The sequence below is a fragment of the Nymphalis io genome, chromosome 22 (genome assembly GCF_905147045.1).
Source record: "Nymphalis io chromosome 22, ilAglIoxx1.1, whole genome shotgun sequence".
Lineage (NCBI taxonomy): Eukaryota > Metazoa > Arthropoda > Insecta > Lepidoptera > Nymphalidae > Nymphalis > Nymphalis io.
Genome location: NC_065909.1, coordinates 6221748 through 6245173, shown reverse-complemented (window position 1 = coordinate 6245173; position 23426 = coordinate 6221748). Strand labels below are relative to the sequence as shown.

The following is a 23426-nucleotide window of genomic DNA, read 5'->3' as shown; positions in this document are numbered from 1 at the left end:
ATTACTGCAACGAGGTATGTGGCCACTTAGACTTACTTACGGTTGGTAAGGTATTTTTTTTTTTTTTTGGACATTTTTCACACACGGCCATCTGATCCCAAATTAAGCTTGTACAAAGCTTGTGCTATGGAAACCAGACAACTGATATACTACATATACTACTTTTATTTTGTAAATACTTATATAGATAATTACACCCAGACTCAGGACAAACAGACATGTTCATGCACACAAATGTCTGTCCTGGGTGGGAATCGAACCCACAACCTTCGGCGTGAAAGGCAATTGTTCTACCAACCACGCCAACCGGCTCGTCATTATGCGCCGGGAAGTATGTTCTGTTTTAGCCGTCTCCGCCTTGCCGGCCCGCGCGAAACGAAAGAAAGCGCTCAGTGCTGTTATCTCGCGACGCGATTGTAAAGGTTCAAGGGTGTTTGTGACCTTTACGTCGCCAATAATGCGTACTGCTCGTCGCTGAAACCGGTCCAAGGCCTCTAGTAGGTACTTAGCGGAGCCATCTCAAAGGTGCGAGCAATATTCAACGCAAGACCGTACCTGTGTTTTGTATAACAGGCACAGTTGTTGTGGCGTGAAAAAACGCTGCACCTTGTTCAGAACTCCGAATTTTCGTGAAGCTGTTTTTATAAAAGCCTCGATGCCCTTGGACTAAGGTCGCAGCGAACGTCCATCCCCAGCATGGCGATTTTGCTTTGTATTATCAGCGGAGTGCCACAGAGGGAGGGAAGAGGGGAAAATGGTGACTTTTTCGCTGTGAGAGCGCATACCTGTGTTTTCTTGGCATTAAACTCAACAAGATTATCAGAACCCCATTTGGCGATAAATTTGGCGATAGCAATGTATGTTCCCAAGAGAGAGCATATCAATGATATGCAAAAGAAAGAGTGTGGGAGATAGCACAGATCCCTGGGGGACCCCAGCATTCACTACATAGAATTGTGAAGCGCAACCACCTACTAAAACACGAAGGCTACGCTTGTGTAGGAAGCTGGCAATCCAGATGCATAGCTGAGCAGGCAGACCATATGCCGGTAGCTTGGAGAGAAGACTTCTGTGCCAGACCCTGTCAAAAGCCTTGGAGATATCGAGGCTGACAGCCAACGATTCTCCATGCTTGTCGATAGCTTCACCCCAGAGGTGTGTTACGTACGCTAGAAGATCACCTGTGGACCGTTTTGGTCGAAACCCGTACTGACGATCATTAATTAGACAGTGATCTTCTAGGTAATGGATCAGTTGGTTGTTTAGAATCCGTTCCATCATCTTACAAAGTACTGAGGTGATAGCTATTGGTCGATAATTTGTCGGGTCAGACCGATCCCCTTTTTTGGGAACCGCTTGCACATTAGCTCTTCTCCAAGCCTCCGGCACACATCCCGAAGAAAGAAAAATTTGGAACAGGCGCGTTAACACAGGAGACAGCTCCGCCGCGCACTTCTTCAGCACTATAGCTGGTATACCATCGGGACTGCTAGCTTTCCGTATATCAAGTGATTGCAGCTCCGCACGCACATCACGTTGCCTGATTTTGATGTCAGGCATCGTGTGGCCACATAAAGGTATTGTTGGTGGCAGCGCACTACAATCATCGATCACGGAGTTGTCGGCAAAGAGTTTAGCCAGGGGATCGGCTTCCTCCAGAAGCTACGGGAGCCCCTAGGATGCGAAATAAGGTCTCGCATCCTAGGTACCAATCTGTACAATGCGCTGTGCATCCGCTCTCGTGTATGCCTTCCTTTTTTTTTTTTTCCGAGGAGGAAAGGCATTTACGCCTGCCGCCCGGACACGACCGGGACGGGTATGTGGGACTCACGGGGCAGAAGGCCACCGTCCTACCCACTAAAACCTCCTCGTTTCCTTCTCACCGCATGGTGGCGGGGTTACGGGAACGCGTTAGCACACCACCGCGACCCCACCTGCGGCCGTCGCTTTGGGTGAGCGACCCACCTGTTGTTTTTTATTGAAGTTTTCTCCTCTCGACCCGGCCGGTGAAGGCAAGGCCCTCGGTCCCACCACAGGCTGGCGCCTGGATGGGGAAACGAGTTTGACCGAAGTCTGTCCGCCCAGCATCGACACCGAAACTGGACGAACCCGCCTCTCCCTCCTCCTCTACTCCTCTACTCCTGTCTCCGGCAGCCCGAAAGGACTCCAGAGACCAACTCCTCCTCTCTCCGGCGGCCCAAAAGGACCCCGGAGTCCTCCTATTTGCCACGAAGCCGCTCGCTGGTCCACTCTGCGCAACAGAGAAGTCCCAGGAGCGGCCCGCGACACTTCCGCCGCGTCAGTCTCAGCCGCGATCGACAAGCATTCCGGAAAAACATCGGATTGCTGGTCGACCCCGTTGCCTAGGGTGCACCACGTGGAGGTGACTGACATGCACCCCCGTGTATGCCTTCCTACAGGAATGTACTTCCTACAGGAACTTGACAATGTAAGGTGCAATTAAAGCCTCGCATAATGCCGACTTGTTTGAAGAAAATAGAGTTCTCTATGTCCCTTTTAAGCATAGGAAATGGAAGTAAAGCGAATACAATATAAAACATAAATTGATGCTGAATTAAATCCTCTTTTCTAAATGAGAATGATATTATTCAACTTTAAGTGCAACCCTATTTCTCTGATTTATTATAGAAAATAGGTAGGCAGACTGGCAAATATGCTTCTTGATGGTAAGTAGTCACCGATTCCCACAAAACAACCACCAACATAGACACTTTAAGAAATATTAACTATCTCTTGTACCAGGGTGCCACGAGCCAATTTTTTCAAGCTAGGATAGTAAGCTATCTACAGTACTATACTATTCTGGCTTGCTGTGCTGGCTTGGAACATGCTAGTACCGATTACATGATGCCAGATAATTTTAAGTCAGTACAGACTGAAACGGTTACTGCTTAAACTATGCCACTACGCATTAGACGAATTATTAGATGTGTTACAAAAACGTGTCTTACGTCTTTGGTAGTCATTTTTATACCCGTTGTTAATAATTCGCCACATATTTTACAGCACCTTATCAGACAAGAACTTGTCTTTGTGAGATGGAATTGTGGCGTTCCACAAATATTCCTCGGTTCAGTACAACTGTACAAATTTAAAGTTGATTTCGCTACTTAGTTTGGGCATATTGATGCTCTCTGTAATACAAAACGCGTGGTTATTGATCACTAGCCAATAGAAAACTAGCTTTGTCAGACACATGAAGCCAGTATAGTAAAATCAGTGTTACTAGCTCAAAAAATAGAACTCCATTCTTTTAAATTATCCTAGCTTCTAGTAGTTCTTAAAAGTATTTTCAATAGTAATGTAAAGCTACTTTAAATTGAATACGACTGTTTGGATTTTTTCGATTATTATTATTATTATATTTCGACATATATCATGTATTAATTACGTGATAAATATTTTTTTTTCTATTATTATTTAAGATTATTCACACAGTAATTAAAGAAAAATTTAATAGCAGATCTTCTTAATGGTCCTTAACAAATTCTTAAGTTATTAAAATATTGCTAAGCTATTAATTTCAAGTAAAAAACAAATTAATAATAAGATAAAATTAAAATCAAAAAAGTTTTTATGCGTTTAAGTCATGGAGATGCCAGGGATCGAACCCGGGGCCTTTCACATGCAAAGCGAACGCTCTACCACTGAGCTACATCCCCTTATATTACTTCAATTCAAAACATTCATCATATGATAAAAACATAAATATGTAAATAAATAACTTTAAATATATAGAGTATAGGGTACAATGTGAATTTTTTCATCAGCTGATATCAAGAATTTGCAATTCACATGTATTTTTTTTGACGTAGATTGTGGACATTATCCGATGTGACGTATTCTATTTCTGTTGGTTTTTAATATAAAACTTAGTTTTTATCAAAAATGCAATATTTTTTCCGTTATATGTGAAAAGAAAATATATTATTGTATTGTAATTTACAATGGTCGGCAGCTATCCATCAATTAATGACAATGACAAATTCGCATAATAGTTATGTAGTACATATATATTATATGATAAAATAAACTTATCACATGTTGATATAAAATTCATACGATAGTGTGGTTTTCATGTACACAAAACGAATTGGTCCAAACCTGGACATTCAAATTTGGTTAATTTCGACTACACGATACTAGTATGATTAAAATGAGAGTATAAATAATTTTAATTGAAAATTAACCTTGGCGGACAGTTCATCCTCATTTGATATAATAATGTAATAAATTCGCGACTTAATTCGAACCGGTCAGTTTTATTGAAGTTATTCGTCAAACTGTACGGCAGATGAGGACGCAGTGGGACAGAGATTAATTGACCATGCTTTGGGAGTTATTTGGGTCACGTGATTGGGGGTCGACGTCTAAGGATTTAGGGATATTTTATGATCTTTATTTAAACTGCCTCGTTGGACGATTAACTTGTTTATACAGCTGCAAATGGTATGACTACAACGTAAGTGCAAAGACTTCTGAGTTTCTTGTCTTGTACACGTACATTCCGAATCGGTGGTAGCTTTACATTAAATTTAAGTTTTAAATTAAATGGAAAAATAGTACACAAAAAGGTATATCTCTATAAAACGACCAACATTTGTTCATTGTTTTTATTGTAAATACCAAAAATATGAGTTGTTGACCCTTCACCAGCACCAGGCCACAGATTTATTTAATACAAATGTTCACTATGCCATGTCGATATCTATATATTTTGTTAAATATAACATATAAATATCAAAAAATATTTTAAAGTAAATTAATGTTTTGTAATAAATTTGAATATATTATATAAGAAAAGAGAATTGACGAACAAATAGATTTTTTTTTTAAATAGTGATTAGTTGATGATATTCATATTAATCTTTATTTATTAAGCTTAAGTTTATTCCTAGTTTAGGAGGTAGTTCGCACAGGTAGAAACAATTAAAGGATAAAGTGGAAACGAACCTCAATTTTGCCTCCAGGTCGGAGTTCGGTAATTGGATTTTATGAGGTCAGATTTCCACGCGTGTGAATTTTCAGTATTTTCAGCTTCTAGTGTGGGATTTATATTGATGCGTGTAAACCGACAAACTGATAGTCACTTTATAAGGAGCATGTATCAGTCAGTGTGGCAAATTTGATACAGTAATGACATTATCAAAAAAAATTATATGTGTAGCTTTTTAGTATTTTTGTGCATTCGATTTTACCTAACAGTTAAATTTTAATAGATGATTTAAAAATAAATTATAAATACAATAGTCAGAAATGTATTTGTTAAACATGTCAAACTATTTAAAAATGCTTTTTTCAAAAGAGATAAAAATACAACTCAAAACTACCTAAAATAAAATATACACTTACAAACACAAAAACATACACACGCACTCACACAGATTCTTTCATTAGATTCTTATCTCTTAATAGTTTTAATTTACTTACAGTTTTTTTAGTTAGTAATTCAATTTATGCTAAAGTTAATTGTGTAACTCTATTTTGGTTTTAGTTGCACGTTATATAATATCTGTATGATAAATAACATATGTATGTGATTAACTGTTGGATTACCAAATAAATAAATCAAAGTATTCATTCAAGCGCTTTTCGATCAAATCAAAGTCAAATAAGTATTTATTACTTCGTATTATTTTGTACAAATTTAATTTAAGTATTTTCGACATTATAATTTTGGTAGCATAACACAGCTACGATGCTCTTTTGTGAAAATAATGAAATCTCATTTAGGTAATTAAATTCCTGGAACATACAAATAGTTTAAATATCCTTAGTGCAAGCGTCGTTGGCTGTTTTCAATTTTGCATTACAAAGGCGTATCGTGTATTAGTAATTAATTTATTGAATAGTATGGAAGCCTTGCCATTAAATAAAACAATTTATATTATATACAATTAATTTAATTAATCATAAGAATATAACGAAGCCGTAAAAGATCAACATGTGTAATATAAAAAGGAAATTAATAAAGGCACGGACGCATCTCTATGGAAAACGAAATGAATTTATCCAACCTTTTTGCGTTGGACATACATTCCAATTTACATATCAAATGATTAGTAATGTAGCAATGCAGATTCCGTTTAAATATTATTAACGTGAGTTACGAGTATATATGTTTTCTATTACGGCGTAGATAGAAGATTGTAAAATCAATATTTTTATCGTTTGATAATATTGTTATTTGATAATGATACGGTATGTTTTGTTATAATATACTATTGAATTTCTCGTCGATTTAGTAGCTAATTTATAAAGCCGAAGATCCCAAGGCCCTGGGTTCAAACCCAGGTCGGGTTAGTAAAATGTTATTGGGAATTTTTCTCGAAAAAATATAGGTAGTTGGAAGGGTAATCAGCGGTGCCTCGAAAAACACGTAAACCTGTTGGTACTGCGTCAGAACTTAATATGTATACACGTAAGTATAAACACAGCTTTACCAATCATATTGTGGTTAAGTAGTATATTACGGTATGTAATCTTTCAATGTCTCATAAGAAATTCAATAGCGTAGCCTTAATTTTGATAAAATAATTTCTTTGAGACACGCAACACTGTAATTGGGAATTTTAGATAAATAGGGTAAGGTCGTTACCGTAATAGTCTTAAAATACTTTTATGCTTAATGCCCTAAATGGACAAAAATATGTGCGTCATTTGCGTCATTACTTTATTGCTGTGTCGCCGTGACTTCACTGACTTAAAGAAATATAGTTATATTGATCTTTAAAAGTAAACATTAATAACTCAGTAAAAACACATGAATCTTAAGCGAAGATTGCAGACCACAGAGTACACAATTTAGACACTCAAAATTCAGTGGTGCTCCTCGGGCTTGAACCCGCTATCGTCGATTAAGATTCACCTGTATCTGTACTGAGCCATCAAGGTTCATGAATATGACAAATCTCTTGTTTTATGTCAAGAGCTTTTTTACTTTAATACTTTTTTTTATAGATATTCGTTTAAGTTTTCAATTAAAATATGGATTTTAATTCATTCAACAATTTATTTGATCATGAAGTCCAACGAAGCTAATGAAGGCGTGAAAGTAGCTCGTAATAAATAAATTTGTTGGAACAATTTAAAATGTTATCATTGTTTAGAATATCAATCAACGCCTGTCATCTCCAAAATCACTTCTCACGAGAGATTTGTATCTATAACGTTCGATCATTCAGGGCTTCTTCAATTTTGTTGCTATTAGGATTTTATATGAATAATATTAACTTAACTGAATAAAAATGTCAAACATTATTTTTAGTTATAAGTAATTGTATCAGCAATGGTAAATGTACTCGTAATAACGGTAAGCTAATGGAAATGGCCAATAAAGTCCTTAAGATCCTTTGTGGAAAAGAAGATTTTTGCACTCGCAAACCAATAAAGGAGGTTAAGTGAAAATTGACAGCTTAACCTATCACATATATTTAACAATATGACATGCATTTTGAGCAAGAATAACTAATCTCTTAGACTTAACTCTTAAACTTTGAGTTCTTCTTTCTTAAACTTCTTAAATTTTAAATTTTAAATCAATTCAATTTTGGCACTAATATGCGCTCGAATTGAGTTGTTCGAGGTTCAAAGATTCGAGCATATCTCGAGATGTTGTAATGATGATGTCCTTCAAAGCGGTTTCGGCCACGTTGGTAATTGATTTGAACATTTCCATTTTATTAGAGCAAGCTTAGGCGAGAGATTTGATAATTAATAACACTGCCAATTTCCATTAAAAATATTGTTGATCATAACGCATTTTTTTTAAATTACAAAGATGACAAAGAGATTTGCAGCCTCATAAGCTAGCCATCAAACCAAAGAGGTGGTTAGTTTACGATGACTTAATAATCCTCGAGAACTACCCTTACTCCGTCTCGTCACGATAGCACAAGACATTGCACTATCGTGTTCTCTGTAAATAAAGAACCCTTCTCAAGCTAACGAACACATAAAGGTCTTAAAGTATATTAAGTTTTACTGGGAGCGCATACTATATTGACTTTAGAGTAACATTTACTAACGTTATTTACTAAACTGTCGAGTCATTTTCTCAGCAAATATTTAATGTTTCATAACTGTCTCACTTTATTGGCTTGAGGTGCTTTTAAAATTGTTTGTTGAAACAAAGTTTCACATAAACTCTCTTCTGTCGTAATACCTTTGGTATTCTTGAGCTCCTATGTGTTTATTTCATATTGTAAATTAGAATTTTAAATTGCTTTGTATATAAATTTCCTTAGAAATTCATAGGATTTGAAATCTGCATGTCAGGTGAAATTTTGTAACGTATGTACGCTAGCCTGAACTGTATCAGCTGGTGGAATAAGGAGGAGGTCCTAAACCAGCAATATATTTACGAACTTATAAAACATCCGACAACAGCCTCTAATTGTTACATTTTAGAATAAGGCGTCTAACCCTTATAGGAAGACTTTTAGGAACTCTTCGAAGCACGTTTTCTCGCACGTTCATACGTTTTCGATAAATGCATTGCAGGATCAAATTTAAAAGTTATTGGTTTTTTCTCTCAAAAATTTTCAGTAGCAGCCCGTAGTCTGGAAGTTGGAAGTGTGTACACACCCATGCCCCGGAAAGCACGTAAAGTTGTTAGTCCTGCGCCTGAACTCTTTCCAGTCATGTCGGATTGCCGTTCCATCAGATTATGAGAGTTAAGGAATAGAGAGTGCACCTGTGTTTGCGCACACACTTGTGCACTATATTATGTCCTGCACAGTTGGCTAATCTCTCTTGAGATTGGCCGCTGTGGTCGAAATCGGTCTGTACGATATTATTATTATGTTCATTTATTAGAAAGAACAGATATGATTGGATGTTTTATTCTAAGGGTTTTTTTTAAATTTGGAAATGAAGAGGACTCAGATTCTATTTAACAACTCTTTCTAAATATCATGTTAGAATCATGGATGTAATCGTAGACTTGAAGTATTAGAAAATCAATGTGAAACATAATCAATTTGTTGAGAGTACACAATATTTAATGACCCAGTAGTTTACGTAGTTTAGTTTACGGTTTAAAATATAAAAGTCCGTTTACCTGTGTCTGGTAAAGTAAAGTAAAAATCTGGCGTGTCAATGAACCGACTAACTTAATATTCAACTAGTTTACTTCGAAAAAAAAGATCTTTGAATAAAGTCATCGTATAATGAAACTGCTATCACAGTATTAGCATACGTTTCAAATTAAAGTGGCTTCAAAGTCCAGCTTACACTGACCCACTCGTTTTATTATACCGATAATTATTATGAATTTTATGGTGACGTTCTAAGAACTATCCGCCTTTAATATTGGTGCGGTCTAGAGGTCTCCTGAAATTGGCTTGGTTTCCTTTGATGTTGATTTCTGCTTGTGTCGGCGGAGGGCTCGAAAGACAAATTAGATCCGCTCTTTACAATTTGTGGTTTAATAAACAGCGAAAAGCGAAATTTAGGGTATAAGGTAATGATAATGGAAGTGTTTACTCTGAATTGTTTGATAAAAGCTAAACACTTAAAAAGAGCTGAATAGTTATAAATTTCAGAAATTACTCTATTAAGTAAGCAGAGACTTTTAATTAAGTAACCTTAACTTACAGTAGTCAGATGAGAAATGGGTCATTTGATGGTAAATGGTACTTTTACCTTTCTACTTGTACTACCACTGGGCCATCTTATACCATTAAAACCCAGCCGACAACGGGATATCAGAGGTTTATCCCTTTGTGCCTATAATAATACTGGCTCACTTACCATTCAAACCTTAACCTAGCAACACATAGAATTTGTGTATTTAGTTACGTAATGATTGCTATGACTGGTACGAACTTTTGTAATTAAAATTTTACATGAAGACATTTACTATATACATATGTATGTATACGTATTTCATTTGTATAACAATAAACTTTCTTAGTAGATAATGTTACTATATAAAATGTTTGGTGTCGTGCAATAAAGTTTTAAATAAATGAAATTATATGCCTTATATTTAATATGAATATTTTTTCACGCATTATTTACATAAGTATACACGTGGGATTCGGGTATGTAACAAAGAATTAAAAATGAAAGGAAAGATAGATAGCTAAAGAATTTTTACACAACTAAATCCCATTTGTATATTTCAAAGTTCGCTCTCTCCGACCGTAACCATATTCAAAAGGTGGAACTTTTTGTTTGAACTCTCTTTGCGACAAAGCAAAAAGGAATATCAAGTAAATATTTTAGGTTGGAAACTAATAACATTGTTTTTCATACTTTATTTCTTTCTACAAATAGCATTTATTTCTATTGGAATCTAACGACTAGATCGTAAGTAAATACTTTTATACTTTGTGAATAAAATATGTCTATTTCGCATAAACATAGTATTGAAATAATTAATAATTCTATAAATTTTTAACAAACAGGTTTTTAAAAACACGCCTCATGTCAAAAAGCCGCTTAAACCACTTCTATTCTGTATTCATTTTGTTGGTTGTCAGGTCCTAAAATGTAATAGCCAATCTAGGTATTCAATTAGCTGTATAAACTTTAGTTTACTTTACTAAGAAAGCTAGGAATAATTTTTATAACATTTTTCGACATTGCTTTAAGCCGGCTCTACACCCGCCCATGAATCGCGGTCGCGAATTTCAGCCGGGATTTACGCATGGTCTGTACGCGAAAAATATGTCTCGCAACGCTCCCTTTAATACCTTTGTCACTAGACAATAAACCGACACCGAACACCGCGAGGGCTTTAGAGAGCTTTCGAGTTGCATGTGTAGAGCGACACACACACATACTCACAGAAGGGGCGAGAGAGAGAGACAGACACAGGCAACGACATATGAAAATTCGGTGACGCTTGCATGAGAAGTCGACTAGTGTTTCGTTAAAATAATTTAAACGCCTATAAGTCAATTATGTTATCCGCAAGGAAAACTTATCGTTTTGGTTTTAATATGGAAACCGGTCTGTATAAAGTATTATGTTTAATTGGCCGTTAAAATCTTTATCACTGAGTCATATTGTTACATGTTAAGAACTGTATGAACTATTCGTATTCCGTAAAAGCCTGTGAATGTCTCACTGCTGGGCTAAGGCCTCCTCTCCCTTTTAGAGGAGAAAGTTTGGAGCTTATTCCACCACGCTGCTCCAGTGCGGGTTGGTGGAATACACATGTGGCAGAATTTCAGTGAAATTAGAAACATGCAGGTTTCCTCACGATGTTTTTCTTCACCGTAAAGCACGAGATTAATTATAATTACAAATAAAGTACATGAATATTCAGTGGTGTATCGGTTAAGATTCACGCGTTCTTACCACTAGGTTATCTCGGATTATATCGTATTACCATTCTACTACTGTCCATTCGTATTCATCGTGTGATAATGCTTTAATATCCAGGTCCGCGACCATTTAAATCAATAATACTTTTTTAAGCAAACAGTAAGGAATAGTTAATATGCGAAAATAACTATGTGACAGATATGTTATGTGTTCACTGCTAAACCACTGAACTGATCCAACTTCAACCCTAAGAAGGATACAGTATTTTTTTTTAATTTACCCGTCGAGATGTAATAATATTGGGTGAAGGTTTGTGTGGAAATTCTTTAATTTTGAAATTTATGATGTATGGGTATTAAAATGGTTTGTAAGTTTTTGAAAAATATTTTTAAAATATGTAGTATGTGGTTTTTTTTAAGATAAATTTCATTTATTTGGGTAAATCTAAGTTAAAATAAAATGATTATAAATTTTATATCAACTCTACCCTAAAATGGTATGTGTAAATAATATATTTATTGTATAATAGTAATGTATGGTATGGTAAATAGGGGGATGTAAGATAGAATGAAATTTCTTTCGTAGTATATAAAAATGATAACCAAGATGATTACTTGAATTCTTTATAATAACAAATAATAGGTACATAGATAAAATATTATTGTAACGACACGATCGTTACAATACCTAAATAATAATAATGTGCCAGTGCCCAGAAGGAGAAAGAAGAAAGAGTTAGGCTGTCCACCACGCTCTTTTAATTTCACAACTGAAAAGAACTTACAAAGGATAAATGATAAAAATATCGGTTCGTGGGGAATTTAATAACGCTATGCAAACCTTTACTATTTGGTATATTGAATGATGTGCCTTTGTGCAAAATTATTTGAAAATATGATCACGAATAATGTATGATAAAGCAATATTGTTATATTTTATATAATCTGTTTCTCGAGCTTGGCTTACATGGAAATAGTTCTAACAGAAGATTATTGTAATACAAAACATATGCAACGATCCAAGCAAATTTTGTTAATTTTTGTTATAATATTATTTTATTATTATCTCTCTCGTTATTATTAATTAAGTATTAACTCGTTTTATTTGTACATAAACCACAACAATCAATCAAGTTTTATGTAAATTACTAACATAAATAAATGTCTTCCTCTAATTAGGCGTAAAACTTGTGTTAGGAGTGCGAACGACATTTATAACAAGGCGATCCTGCGACTTTTAGACATCCAGTAAGCCATTGATACTTAAAATTAATTAATATTATCAAGATATTGACAAAAGACCTGCGACAGATCTATTCTAAATATATAAAGCTGTAGTGGTTTATCGTTTGTACGCTTTAAATTCTACCATTCAGAATTGAAAAAATCTTTATTAGATTAAGAGAGAATAAGTAACATCACGGGCTACTCCACGTGGGTGACACCGCGCGGAGTAGTTGGTATATATTAGATAAGCGCTGTCTGCGTTTACCAGACAAAAAACGACAATAAAAATACTAAAGCCCACACAGCGCCGCATGTCGCCTCAAAAACATCAATATGTACGATCACAATGAAAGATCGTTTGAAATAAGTCAGTATCTGTTTCCTTTTAGTAATCCCTTAATATGTTTTTGTAGATCACGAATAACAATTCTGCCATTAATCGATTCTATATTCTACAAACACTTATTGATAAGTAAATGTTTAAATTAAATGTAAATTAGTTAAGTTTGTCTTTAAATGTACAATGTAATAATTTTAGAAAGATAGTATCTTTAAAGCGAAACATTTATATCTTTATTAGGTTATTATTTTTGGACGCTTTCATTAAAAAAAAAAGATTAAAATACATTTTTTTTACTAATTAATAATAAAATGAGAACGACGGATAAAATACCAAATTACGAACCGGTGCAGGTTTGCATATAAAAATTAGAGTGCATTAAAAAAAGTGTATTTTTTTAAATAATATGCATATTACACAAAACAAAGCAACATTCGATAGAAAAAAAGCATATAAATACTATAATACTAAAATAGCTTTCAATATAGCTTGACCAATAACAATTTGTTCTCAAAAGGGTACAGTAATTTAAGGGCGCTTGAAATAGCTCAATATCTGTTTCCCTTCACGGATCCCTTCGCATGTATTTTTTATAACATGATGGTGAAAAACTATCTCAATTACATCGACGAAGTCCAGACATATATTTCCAATTCCATTTCTAACTTTTATAGAAAGACGGATTATGTAGAAAGGTAATTCATATGAGACAATGTTATATTTAGTATTTGTTTTCTTTTTAACATTCATATTCGAATTTTGATGATCATTGCTTTCAATGCACCGCGTTGGCCCAGGTGATAGATGAGACTTATAACCGACGATTTCGAGTTCAAACCGAAACCAGTACCACTGAATTTTCATTTGCTTAATTTGTGGTTATAATTAATCTCGTTCTCGACGGTAACGGAAAACATCGCGTGTAAACCTGCATATGGCGATTGAAAATGTACCCAGTGTATCCAACTACCCGCATTAGTGCAGCGTGGTGGAGTAAGTTCCAAAAATCCTCTGCAAAAAATATAGGTAGTCTTAGCTCAGCAGTGGGATATTTACAGTCTCATTGCTTGCAAAAACATTGGTATTATTAAATTTGAAAAATAGACTATCTGTGAGTCATATTAGTTAATTTAAAACAATAATAATAAGGCATTCTAATGAAGTATAAATTTGTATGAAGTTTTTATATTTTTAATTGAAAAAACCCCGCGTTTACATTAACGACAATAACATGATGAGTAGTTATGTACTTAAATACAAAGGAGTAATATATACTTTACTATCTAACATTTCACGAGGTTTTTAATGTATTAGTATAAAGTAATAAACGATTTCACAGAACACATAGTGCGATTTTTTTTTCTTATCCGATAGCGTTGACGTTAACTTCGATTTGTATGTATTTCTGATTATTGTCACTAGACGGCGCTGTTTATTTCATAATAATTAGGCACAGACACTAGGTTCAAATCCAATCGTTGCCACCCAGGTAACCATGACATACGTAGACAATAACAATGAGCATTTAAATAATTTTAAATAAAAAAAATATTCATTACCAACATGAAATAAAAATACAAGTTTGGTTTTAAAAAAGAATCATACCTATTCATATTCTTCGTTTTTTTCACGATCATTGTGTGGTCCGCCATCTTTGGTCTTTAGAAAAAAAATAACAATACCTTATATGAACAGCAGAACATTCTAAAGGACTGCTCTAATTAAACATCTGATTATATACGTCTAATATACTTTCTTTCATTCGTACGTAAAAGAACAGTCATATGTTTTATAATTTTATTCCTTCATATGTTTGTGTGTGCACTTATCATAGACTTACTACATGATGAATGTAGATACATTACTACAAAATATTTTTTTAGTTTCGTAATATACATATACGGCGACGACACACGGGCACATTGGCTACGACTGCCCATAGACATAGACACTGTAAGAAATATTAACCTTCTCTCACACAGTCAATGCCGCACAAATCTTGGGGACTAAAGTGTTCGTTGTGACGTGCAAAATTAATATAATTCTATATTTAAATTTAGTCCAAACAAACAGGCAGAGACAAAAAATAACGAAAAAAGGCGATTTTGAAATCACGCTCTGCACTTTAATATTTTTTATTTATATAGATGTCTTGCGTATATAAAAGTTTTAAAACGTAGTTAATTAGTGTGAAAGCCCTTTACGACAGAATTATCGGAATAAATATAATATACCGCACATGGCTTTATAATTAACGTTGCTTTTAATTCATTGCCAAACGAATTGGGATCGTAAATAAACAAATTTAATCTTAATTTTCGCGAGTGAAATTAATTATTACCTTCTGTTTGATGCAAGTGTTAAAAATGGTATTCCGTTTCTACTAAACATTTAATATATATACCACTTGATGGTTAGTGGTTACCACCGCCCATAGACATTGGCGTTGTGAAACCATCCCTTACATCTAATGCGTCACCAACCTTGGGAACTAAGATGTTATGTCTCTTGTGTAGTTACACCGACTCACCGTTTAAATCGAAACGCAACAATACTAAGAACTTGCGGAAGTATATCTGACGAGTGAGTGGTATCTACCCAGACGAGCTAGCACAAACCCCTACCGCCAAGTAAAACTGATTGTTTTGGACAAAAGTCGATTCACTTTTCACTTTCGAAATTTTTACTGTATTGCTTTGAGTAAATGGAGCAGGATATACATCTTAATATGTCGATTTAACATTGGAAGGAGCGTTAGCTTATAATAAATTGACAGATTGTAAACGACGGATGGATACAAGCGAGATGTGTCAGTGGTAAGAACGCGTCAATATTAACCAATGATCTTGGGTTCAAACCCGGGCAAGCACCACTAAATTTTCATGTACTTAATTTGTGATTATAATTCATCTCGTGCTTGACGGTGAAGGAAAACATCGTGAGGAAACCTCCATGTGTCTAATTTCACTGAAATTCTGCAATATTCCACCAACCCGCATTGGAGCAGCGTGGTGGAATAAGCTCCAAACATTCTCAAAAAGGGAGAGGAGGCCTTAGTCCAGCAGTGGGACATTCACAGGCTGTTACTGTAAACGACAGATTGTAAACTGTTGAAAAATTGTGAATGGAGCGTTAAACTTTAGGAAAAATGCATACAACGCCTTATTATAATCTAACGGCCCATACAACTATCCGGTAAGATCATTAGGTAGTTATATACCTTTTCAATTTGAGGGAATCCACCATTTGTTTACTGAAATATATGCAGCTTATATGATTCATTGCCTTTTTTCATGAATTGAAATTAATGTATCGTCTGTGGCCAACATTTGCGCTTTTTTACGTTATGTGACCAATATTTTTTAAACATCTTTGGCGCTGGTTTTAAATGCTAAAATTCTATTCGGTGTGTTTTTATAAAATATATATATATGATATATTTTTTTTAGTCAGTCATAGTAAATCAAGTGAGCAAGTTTTGTATAATAATTAAATTTTTTATAACAGATAGAAAACGAACAAAATTAAAATATTCCTCGATCACATTGTTTTAGCTGAAATCTTTTACAGAAAGAAAAGAAAATAATATTAGTTATGGCTAGTTGCGTATCTCCTTTCATACCAAACACACAGACATACTATAGTATCGCGAGATCAAGCGCGTGAATTATGAACTGAAAGTTTTTTTTTTAATCTTCATTTTTTTGAGACTTTTGTCCATTTGGACATGTTAGCCCCATCATATCTTAACCTATACAATACACAGATCATTCATTAAAGTATAAACAGAGTCACTAACGAGAAGAAGCTATTAAGTCATATATGGCTACCGCAGCTTCCGAATTTGGAAAACAGAGAATACTTTGCGCAGCACCTACATTCATACAATTAACATTGTATGTTGCCATTAGGGACTCCCTTTGTTTTTTATTCTTACTACATTCCATAATCACATGATACACATCTTCTAACACATTAAAGACATCGCAATTTGGTGAATCAGTTTTTTTCATTAAATATGCAAACTTGTTGCATGGGTAGTGTCCCGATCGAATCCTTACTGCTAATTTGATATATTTTCTGAAACTGAAAGTTCTTTGCTGGACTGGATTTTAAGTAATACGTAGATCTCATTTTAACATGTATTGTATCAAAGAGCAAATCCGATAAAAAAACATAAGTATTAAATCTCACGATCCTTATTCTGTAACGAAAACAAGTAAATTTAGTCAACTTTGAAACGTGAAAGTGCTTATGACATTATATTCTTCTTTTCAGATCACGAGGAAATGAATCTTATGTCGTGGCGTTAAAGGTGAAAATCTAATAATGGCAGTGAACAGCCCCAGTGGATATCCTCCACTCTCTCCAAAACCCCTCACTCCAAAAAGTCCCCGACATTTCATTTTTCCTCAAAAAAGTCCATCAATAACTTCTAGCACGTCGTCTTCTGGGTATTATACTCCTCAATCCGGTTGCAGCTATGATAAACATATTCCCCCTAAGAGTCCAATCGCTCACGGGCATCGGAGTCCGGTGAGTCCGAGGCACTTCCACTTCCCGCAAGTTGCAGAACCACTACCTGACCGCACGAGTCCATGCAACTTCGAGCGATCCCATCGCGGCCTTCATTACACCACATCTCTGAAGCACAGTCGCCGTGAAAAATCTAGATCACCGAAGCCTCCACCAGTGCATATTCATACCAATCCTGGTTACGTATCTCCTAATCGAACGAGGAAACTATATAGCTCTACCTCCACAGTGAGCTCACCTCGACTGGTGACGTCGCCGAGTATAATCTCAAGTCATACGGATGATTCCATTGACGCGATTCCTGGCACGCCATCTGCGATCGTCAACGACGCGGATGATGAAGCCACAGAAACATCTTCTCGGATTAGGAAGTCCACATCTGATTTGACGGATTTAACAGACGATACTCCCCAAACTCGTTCTACAAGTATAAGTAGACCATGTTCTCCGATGCGTCGAGGGTCGATAAAGGGTGGACTGGCATATCTGGCAAGTAGACGCGGCTCGCGGGAGTCTACGGTGTCCAACTGTGATTCGGTAGAAGATATTGGTCCTCTCAATTTCCAAAATACTATGCGTGGTCGTCAAAGACGGACGTCAAATTTTTTGGAGTTACCAGGTGAGCATATTTTTTTTTTAAACTTTTGGTTATTTATTTAATGAAAGGATATATTCGTTATAAAGAATATGCGTTATAAATAAAAACAAACGAATTCATACAGAACGCTCATTGTTTGCTTCGTACATAACATATATAGAATTATTTTACAAAGAAATTTTACCTTAATATTAATAATATTTTTAATTAAACATAAATCTATGCACTACGTGCTTGACACAAAAGGCTTGTAACCTTCGCGCTACCACGCTGTTTTAATGCGGATTATCCGAAACACATTGTTGAAGTTTTATTGGTAAATTTACCAAATGAAAATTTAAATTACCAGGGTTTGAATTCATAATCTTCGTTTAAGATTGAGGTATTTGAAATACTAGGCTATCTCGGCTCTCAATTTGTGATATTAAAATTTGATAAAATTCATTTAAATTTTTAATATTCCCCAATCAAAATTTGCTCCTGTCCCAGTATCAGATACAGACCGTGCAAGACTGCTAGCTGCATCTAAAAGAGAGACAGGCTTCAGGCTTTCCCTTCTAAAAATCAGTACTTGATCGGGCAACGATACGCATCGCCGTATGCCTTCGCTTAGGCTTAAAGGTGTGCGAGCCTTACACATGTCCCTGTGGTACCTGGATCATTTCGGACGCCATGGACTTAGCTGCCGCAAAACCCCTGGCCGTGCATATCGCCATAGATCTCTTAATGACATACTTCATCGATTCCTATTACTTTGGAACCTAATGGTTTATTCAGAGATTATGGCAAGACACCCGATGTAGCGACATTAGTACCACGATCGATGGATCGTGTTCTTGTGTGGGATGCAACTTGCGTAGATACGCTGGCAGTATCTCATATCAAGAATACGTCTTGTAAAGCCAGTGCAGCCGCTGAAGCTGCTCAAATACTCAAGCGCCGCAAATATTCACTTTTACCAACGAATATGAATTTACGGGGCTGGATTTTGAATGAAACATTGGGTCCATGATCGTCCGATTAAAAAAAAATATATAAAAGATATTTCTAAGAAACTGGTCCACACTTCTGGTGACCAAAGAGCTGGCGCTTATTTAGCTCAAAGGCTGAGTCTAGCGGTGCAGAGAGGCAATAGTGCCAGCGTCTTGGGTACAATGCGACAGGACAATCTTTTAGACGGCGTGTTTTTGCTTTAAATTATTAATGTGTATTTTGTTCTTTTTATTTTAATTTCTTACTTTATAAAAATACATCAATCAAAATACAACTATGTACAAATTCGTATTAGTATAGCTCTTGACAACGAAAACTCGTCAATGTAACGGGGACAAATATTTACTATAGAATTTCATCCAACAATTTTCTCGTTAAGGGATTTTCGAAGAGGCCAATGCCCTATTGGATCATGGTGAATGAATATTATTTGATCAATGAAAACATTTACACTGTCGTTTTTCTTTTTGCTACGTATATTTTCATGTTTATATTTTCAACTTGCTGTGTGTTCAAAATGAAGAAAATAAATCTAGAACTTCCACAATATAAGAATTTTGCGATTACATTATAAACTTTAGGTATAAAATAATTTATTCAAATAAAACAATACATAAATAAATGAAATATAAAATTTTACTTACTATGGTACGTAAACGTATAGATATTAAATAATAATAAAAACAACAAATAAGAGAAATTTAAATATACCATTGCACCATTCATAATTAAAGTAATCATATATATAAACATGTTTTTTTTTTCATTTTCTGGCTGGTTTTGGTTTTTTTAATAAATATATAAAGTAGCTTCTAAAGCATTAAATAAAAATATAAGAAATTCATAAAAAACAATTTTTATCATTTTGAAATTGAAAACATTTTAAATAAACTTGGTTTTGAGCGTTAAATGATATGGCACAATTCGAAAATAGAATTTTAAACACCAAATCATATAAATAGATCTTAATTATTCACCCAGTTACGCTTAAAAATTCAAATACCACAATTGAACACATTCAACAATCACAAGCCGCACCAACAATGAATTAATTACCTTTCGACCCACCAACAAAATCGACACTTTTTTTTCAACAACGCTGTTGTAGGGATCAAGGAATCTCCTAAATAAATTAAATAAATTATACAATAATTTAATGTGTCCGAAATGTTTGTTGTAGCGGAGGCATAACAAATACCTCAAACAGTTCATTATATATATAATTTATTGTAATAGAAAATAGTGATAGCGCGATTCAGGCCACTATTGAAATGCTATCATTACCCATTTAGTTTTATTACAAAGATATAAAACAAAGCATTATAAATATGCACTCGAATAATATCAGAAGGCAGTAGCGATATACGGCTTCTTGGAAATCAGGTCATTCGGTTTAATACTCAACCTGCATACCTTAAACAAATAACACGAAAGTGCATTGTTTTGATTGATGAGAAACTTAGCTAAGCTGAATAATGGTAAAATAATTTTAAATTATATCAATGATTACTGAAAGATATTTGTGTGTATTGTTTGATATTTAATTAGTAGTAATAATGCCAGAAAACAAACTAATTATGCCGATGTCAAGACTTTTCAGTTTTTACTGCCAAAAACATTCACCACCAATTCTAAATAGGTGCGCAGACTGGCAAATGTGTCGTTAGAATTAAATTGGTTATAAAGCCTGACGACGACACTATGAATAGTACTATTCAGAGAGATAATATTAATTGTAACTAGAACATTTTTCTATAAATTGTGAATTGATTTATAAATAGAAAAAGTACTATTAATACAAGCTTGCTATTCCTATTATCTACACTTAGGTAACTATTTTGTGGGGCAACGTTTTTAGTCCAGGATCCCAGAAAATGTTCTCAAATAAACAATTGTAAAATTAATAAAAAATAATGATCACACTTTGTTCATTTGTTGTATCAAGTCAAATCAAAATAATCTTTATTCAAATGGTCACAAGAAAAGCACATTATCGTTATATCATTGAATTAAATGTAAATTAAATCTTGTTTAAGACTAAGACCAATCCGAGAACGCCCTACATCGCACTGTGGAAAAAACATCCCCACTTTATTTATAGAGGAGATGCACTAAAAATATATTTTTCAGGATTTTATTTTACCACTTTGTGGGCGTGACTAATATCGTCGCTTAATAGAAAAATGAAATATATCTATTGTCTAAGCTACGATTATTTAATAAATCAATTTATTATCTTCTGTATTTTTAGAGGAAAAATGACTATTCATAAATTTAAACGTCAAAGTCACTAAAATGTCACAAGTATTATTTCTGTACTGATCCGTCATTTTGATTGTTGAAAAACGTTACAGTGTCATTTGTAACCCATACACGAGACCGAACATATGTGCGTTTCATAGGAATAATGAAGATCTATGATATTTAACACTTGTAATATTATTTATTTGCAATGCTATTTATATAATGCGATACTGCGCTATGTTTTATTGTATTACTGGTCTTATCTACCTTAGTTAAGGAACTGGAGCATTGAGTTTCTACCCATTGAATTCATTGTAAGTCGTGTTCACGAAACCATATAAGTGTTTTCTAGTTGGAGATAACGCTTGACTATGTCTGTACTCGGTAGGTCTTTCATAATGATTATGTGCGGCCAGTATTATTTTTTAATGGTTAGAAAAAAAATGTACCTGTGGAAAAGTCATTTTTAAATTTTAATATTGACGTAGTATTCGTATCGGATGATTGTTTTGGAAAAATATAATATTGTAGTTTGTTATAATGGATTACAGAGGTTAGTCGCTAGTAAGATTCCCACCTCTTAAGCTCTTGGACAGATGGCATTGATAACACTGAGATAGTAGTTAGATGACCAGCAGTTGTTTAATCTTGTGGATCAAAAATGGAGACACCCACCACACAGTTTTCTACCCTTTATAGCCTTTCTAGCCAGAATATGAACACTATCTACTGAAGCTATTGTTAATATTTTTTCCATCAATAATATGCATTTCGTTAAGTTTATATACATATATACAGCATGCCAGTTTTTTTGGAGTACTTGATATGCTCTGCTCCAAATAGCTACAGAACCAAAAATTATATAATATCAATACCAATCCTCTATTCCTTAGGAGATTTACAAATGATTCTTTGTTTAGGTTCAAAGTAAGTATCCAAATGATCAGCTTATTTCGATATAAAAGCGGCTCATCCGTCTTAATCATAAAACGTCCGCGTTTCTCTGCTATTCATCTACTCAAATCGGATCATTTATTTAAAGCTTCCTAAAAATCTAAATGACAAAAATATAAACCACATCTAAATTCATCAAATACTTTGCAAACCGTATGATACAGGCTAGGCATATACATTCCACTAAAATTTAAATACGTGTTTTTTTTTTTCAAGCGTGAGAAGGTTTGATTAGCTTACTAATGTTATTTTGTATTTACCATTTATTCTACCGCTATTCAGCAATAGATATTGCTTAATATTATTATTTTTTGGCTTAAAGGATCAGTGAGCGAGTGTAATTACAAAACTATATTAGTTGTATAATGTGGTTTATACTTTTAACAGCATTTTCCTTACTAGCTTTAATAACAGGAGACTCTTCGCACTTCCTAAATTGAAAAAAACCTTATTTTTAGTTTTGTAACCAATGAAGCTAATATGAAATATTTTATTTTCTAGAATATTCCATAATATGTCTAATTTATAGTATGTTTTTAATAATGATTTTTAATGGTAATAATTTCTTACAGTTGTCGAGCACTCCAGACCCAGAGTGTGTTCCCTGCCTGAGAAGCCATATAACCCTAGGTTGTCGGATGACCTGTACAGGCTCCGGACATTCTCCATAACAACAAAAGGTGGTGTGGTGAACTGTGGTGATTCAATTTGTAACCGTCGCAGTCGCTCTAACACATCCGTTAATTCTACCAACAGCAGGTAATTTTTTATATTTTTAAATAACACATTTGATCAGCGATTGCAAATCCACATCGCTAGGTATAAATTTAAATAAATCAATTACGTTTTTTACGTAACAACTTGTAAGCGAGAAACTGCTGCGCAAAGGAGGCTCCTCTAGATAAGATCCTTAAGAGCTCATTCGACGTCTCCCCCAGTGCGGTGAATATACATGTGGTACCGCCGCGCACGAGATGAATTATGAACAAAATTTACGCACATCAAAACTACATATGATATATAACTACTATTTCGTATTCATATACTAAAAAGTAACATATTCTTACATAGCGTATATTACAGCCAGAAATAACCATCATTATTTGTAAATAGTATGAGCCTGGTTAATTTTGATTAAGTAATACGGTGTTAAGTTTTTACTAAAACAAATAATAAATTGTGAAATTTATTTTAATAAACCATCTTAATCCATCAAAATACTCTTAAAGCAATTCAA

The 23426-nt window shown here is 34.4% G+C and overlaps 1 protein-coding gene and 1 non-coding gene across 2 annotated transcripts in view; one reads left to right on the top strand and one right to left on the bottom strand.

Moving 5' to 3' along the window:
• The window catches only part of LOC126777184 (uncharacterized), a 101952-nt gene that overhangs the window by 41327 nt on the left and 37199 nt on the right, over positions 1–23426 (top strand). Inside the window, exons 2-3 of the mRNA XM_050500150.1 lie at positions 17143–18019; positions 22762–22948. Coding sequence (XP_050356107.1) covers positions 17194–18019; positions 22762–22948 — 1013 coding nt within the window. The 5' untranslated portion in view covers positions 17143–17193. The remainder of the gene's footprint in view (positions 1–17142; positions 18020–22761; positions 22949–23426) is intronic.
• Trnaa-ugc (transfer RNA alanine (anticodon UGC)) lies at positions 3612–3683 on the bottom strand. Its single transcript has one exon. It is a non-coding gene; the product is annotated as a tRNA-Ala (tRNA).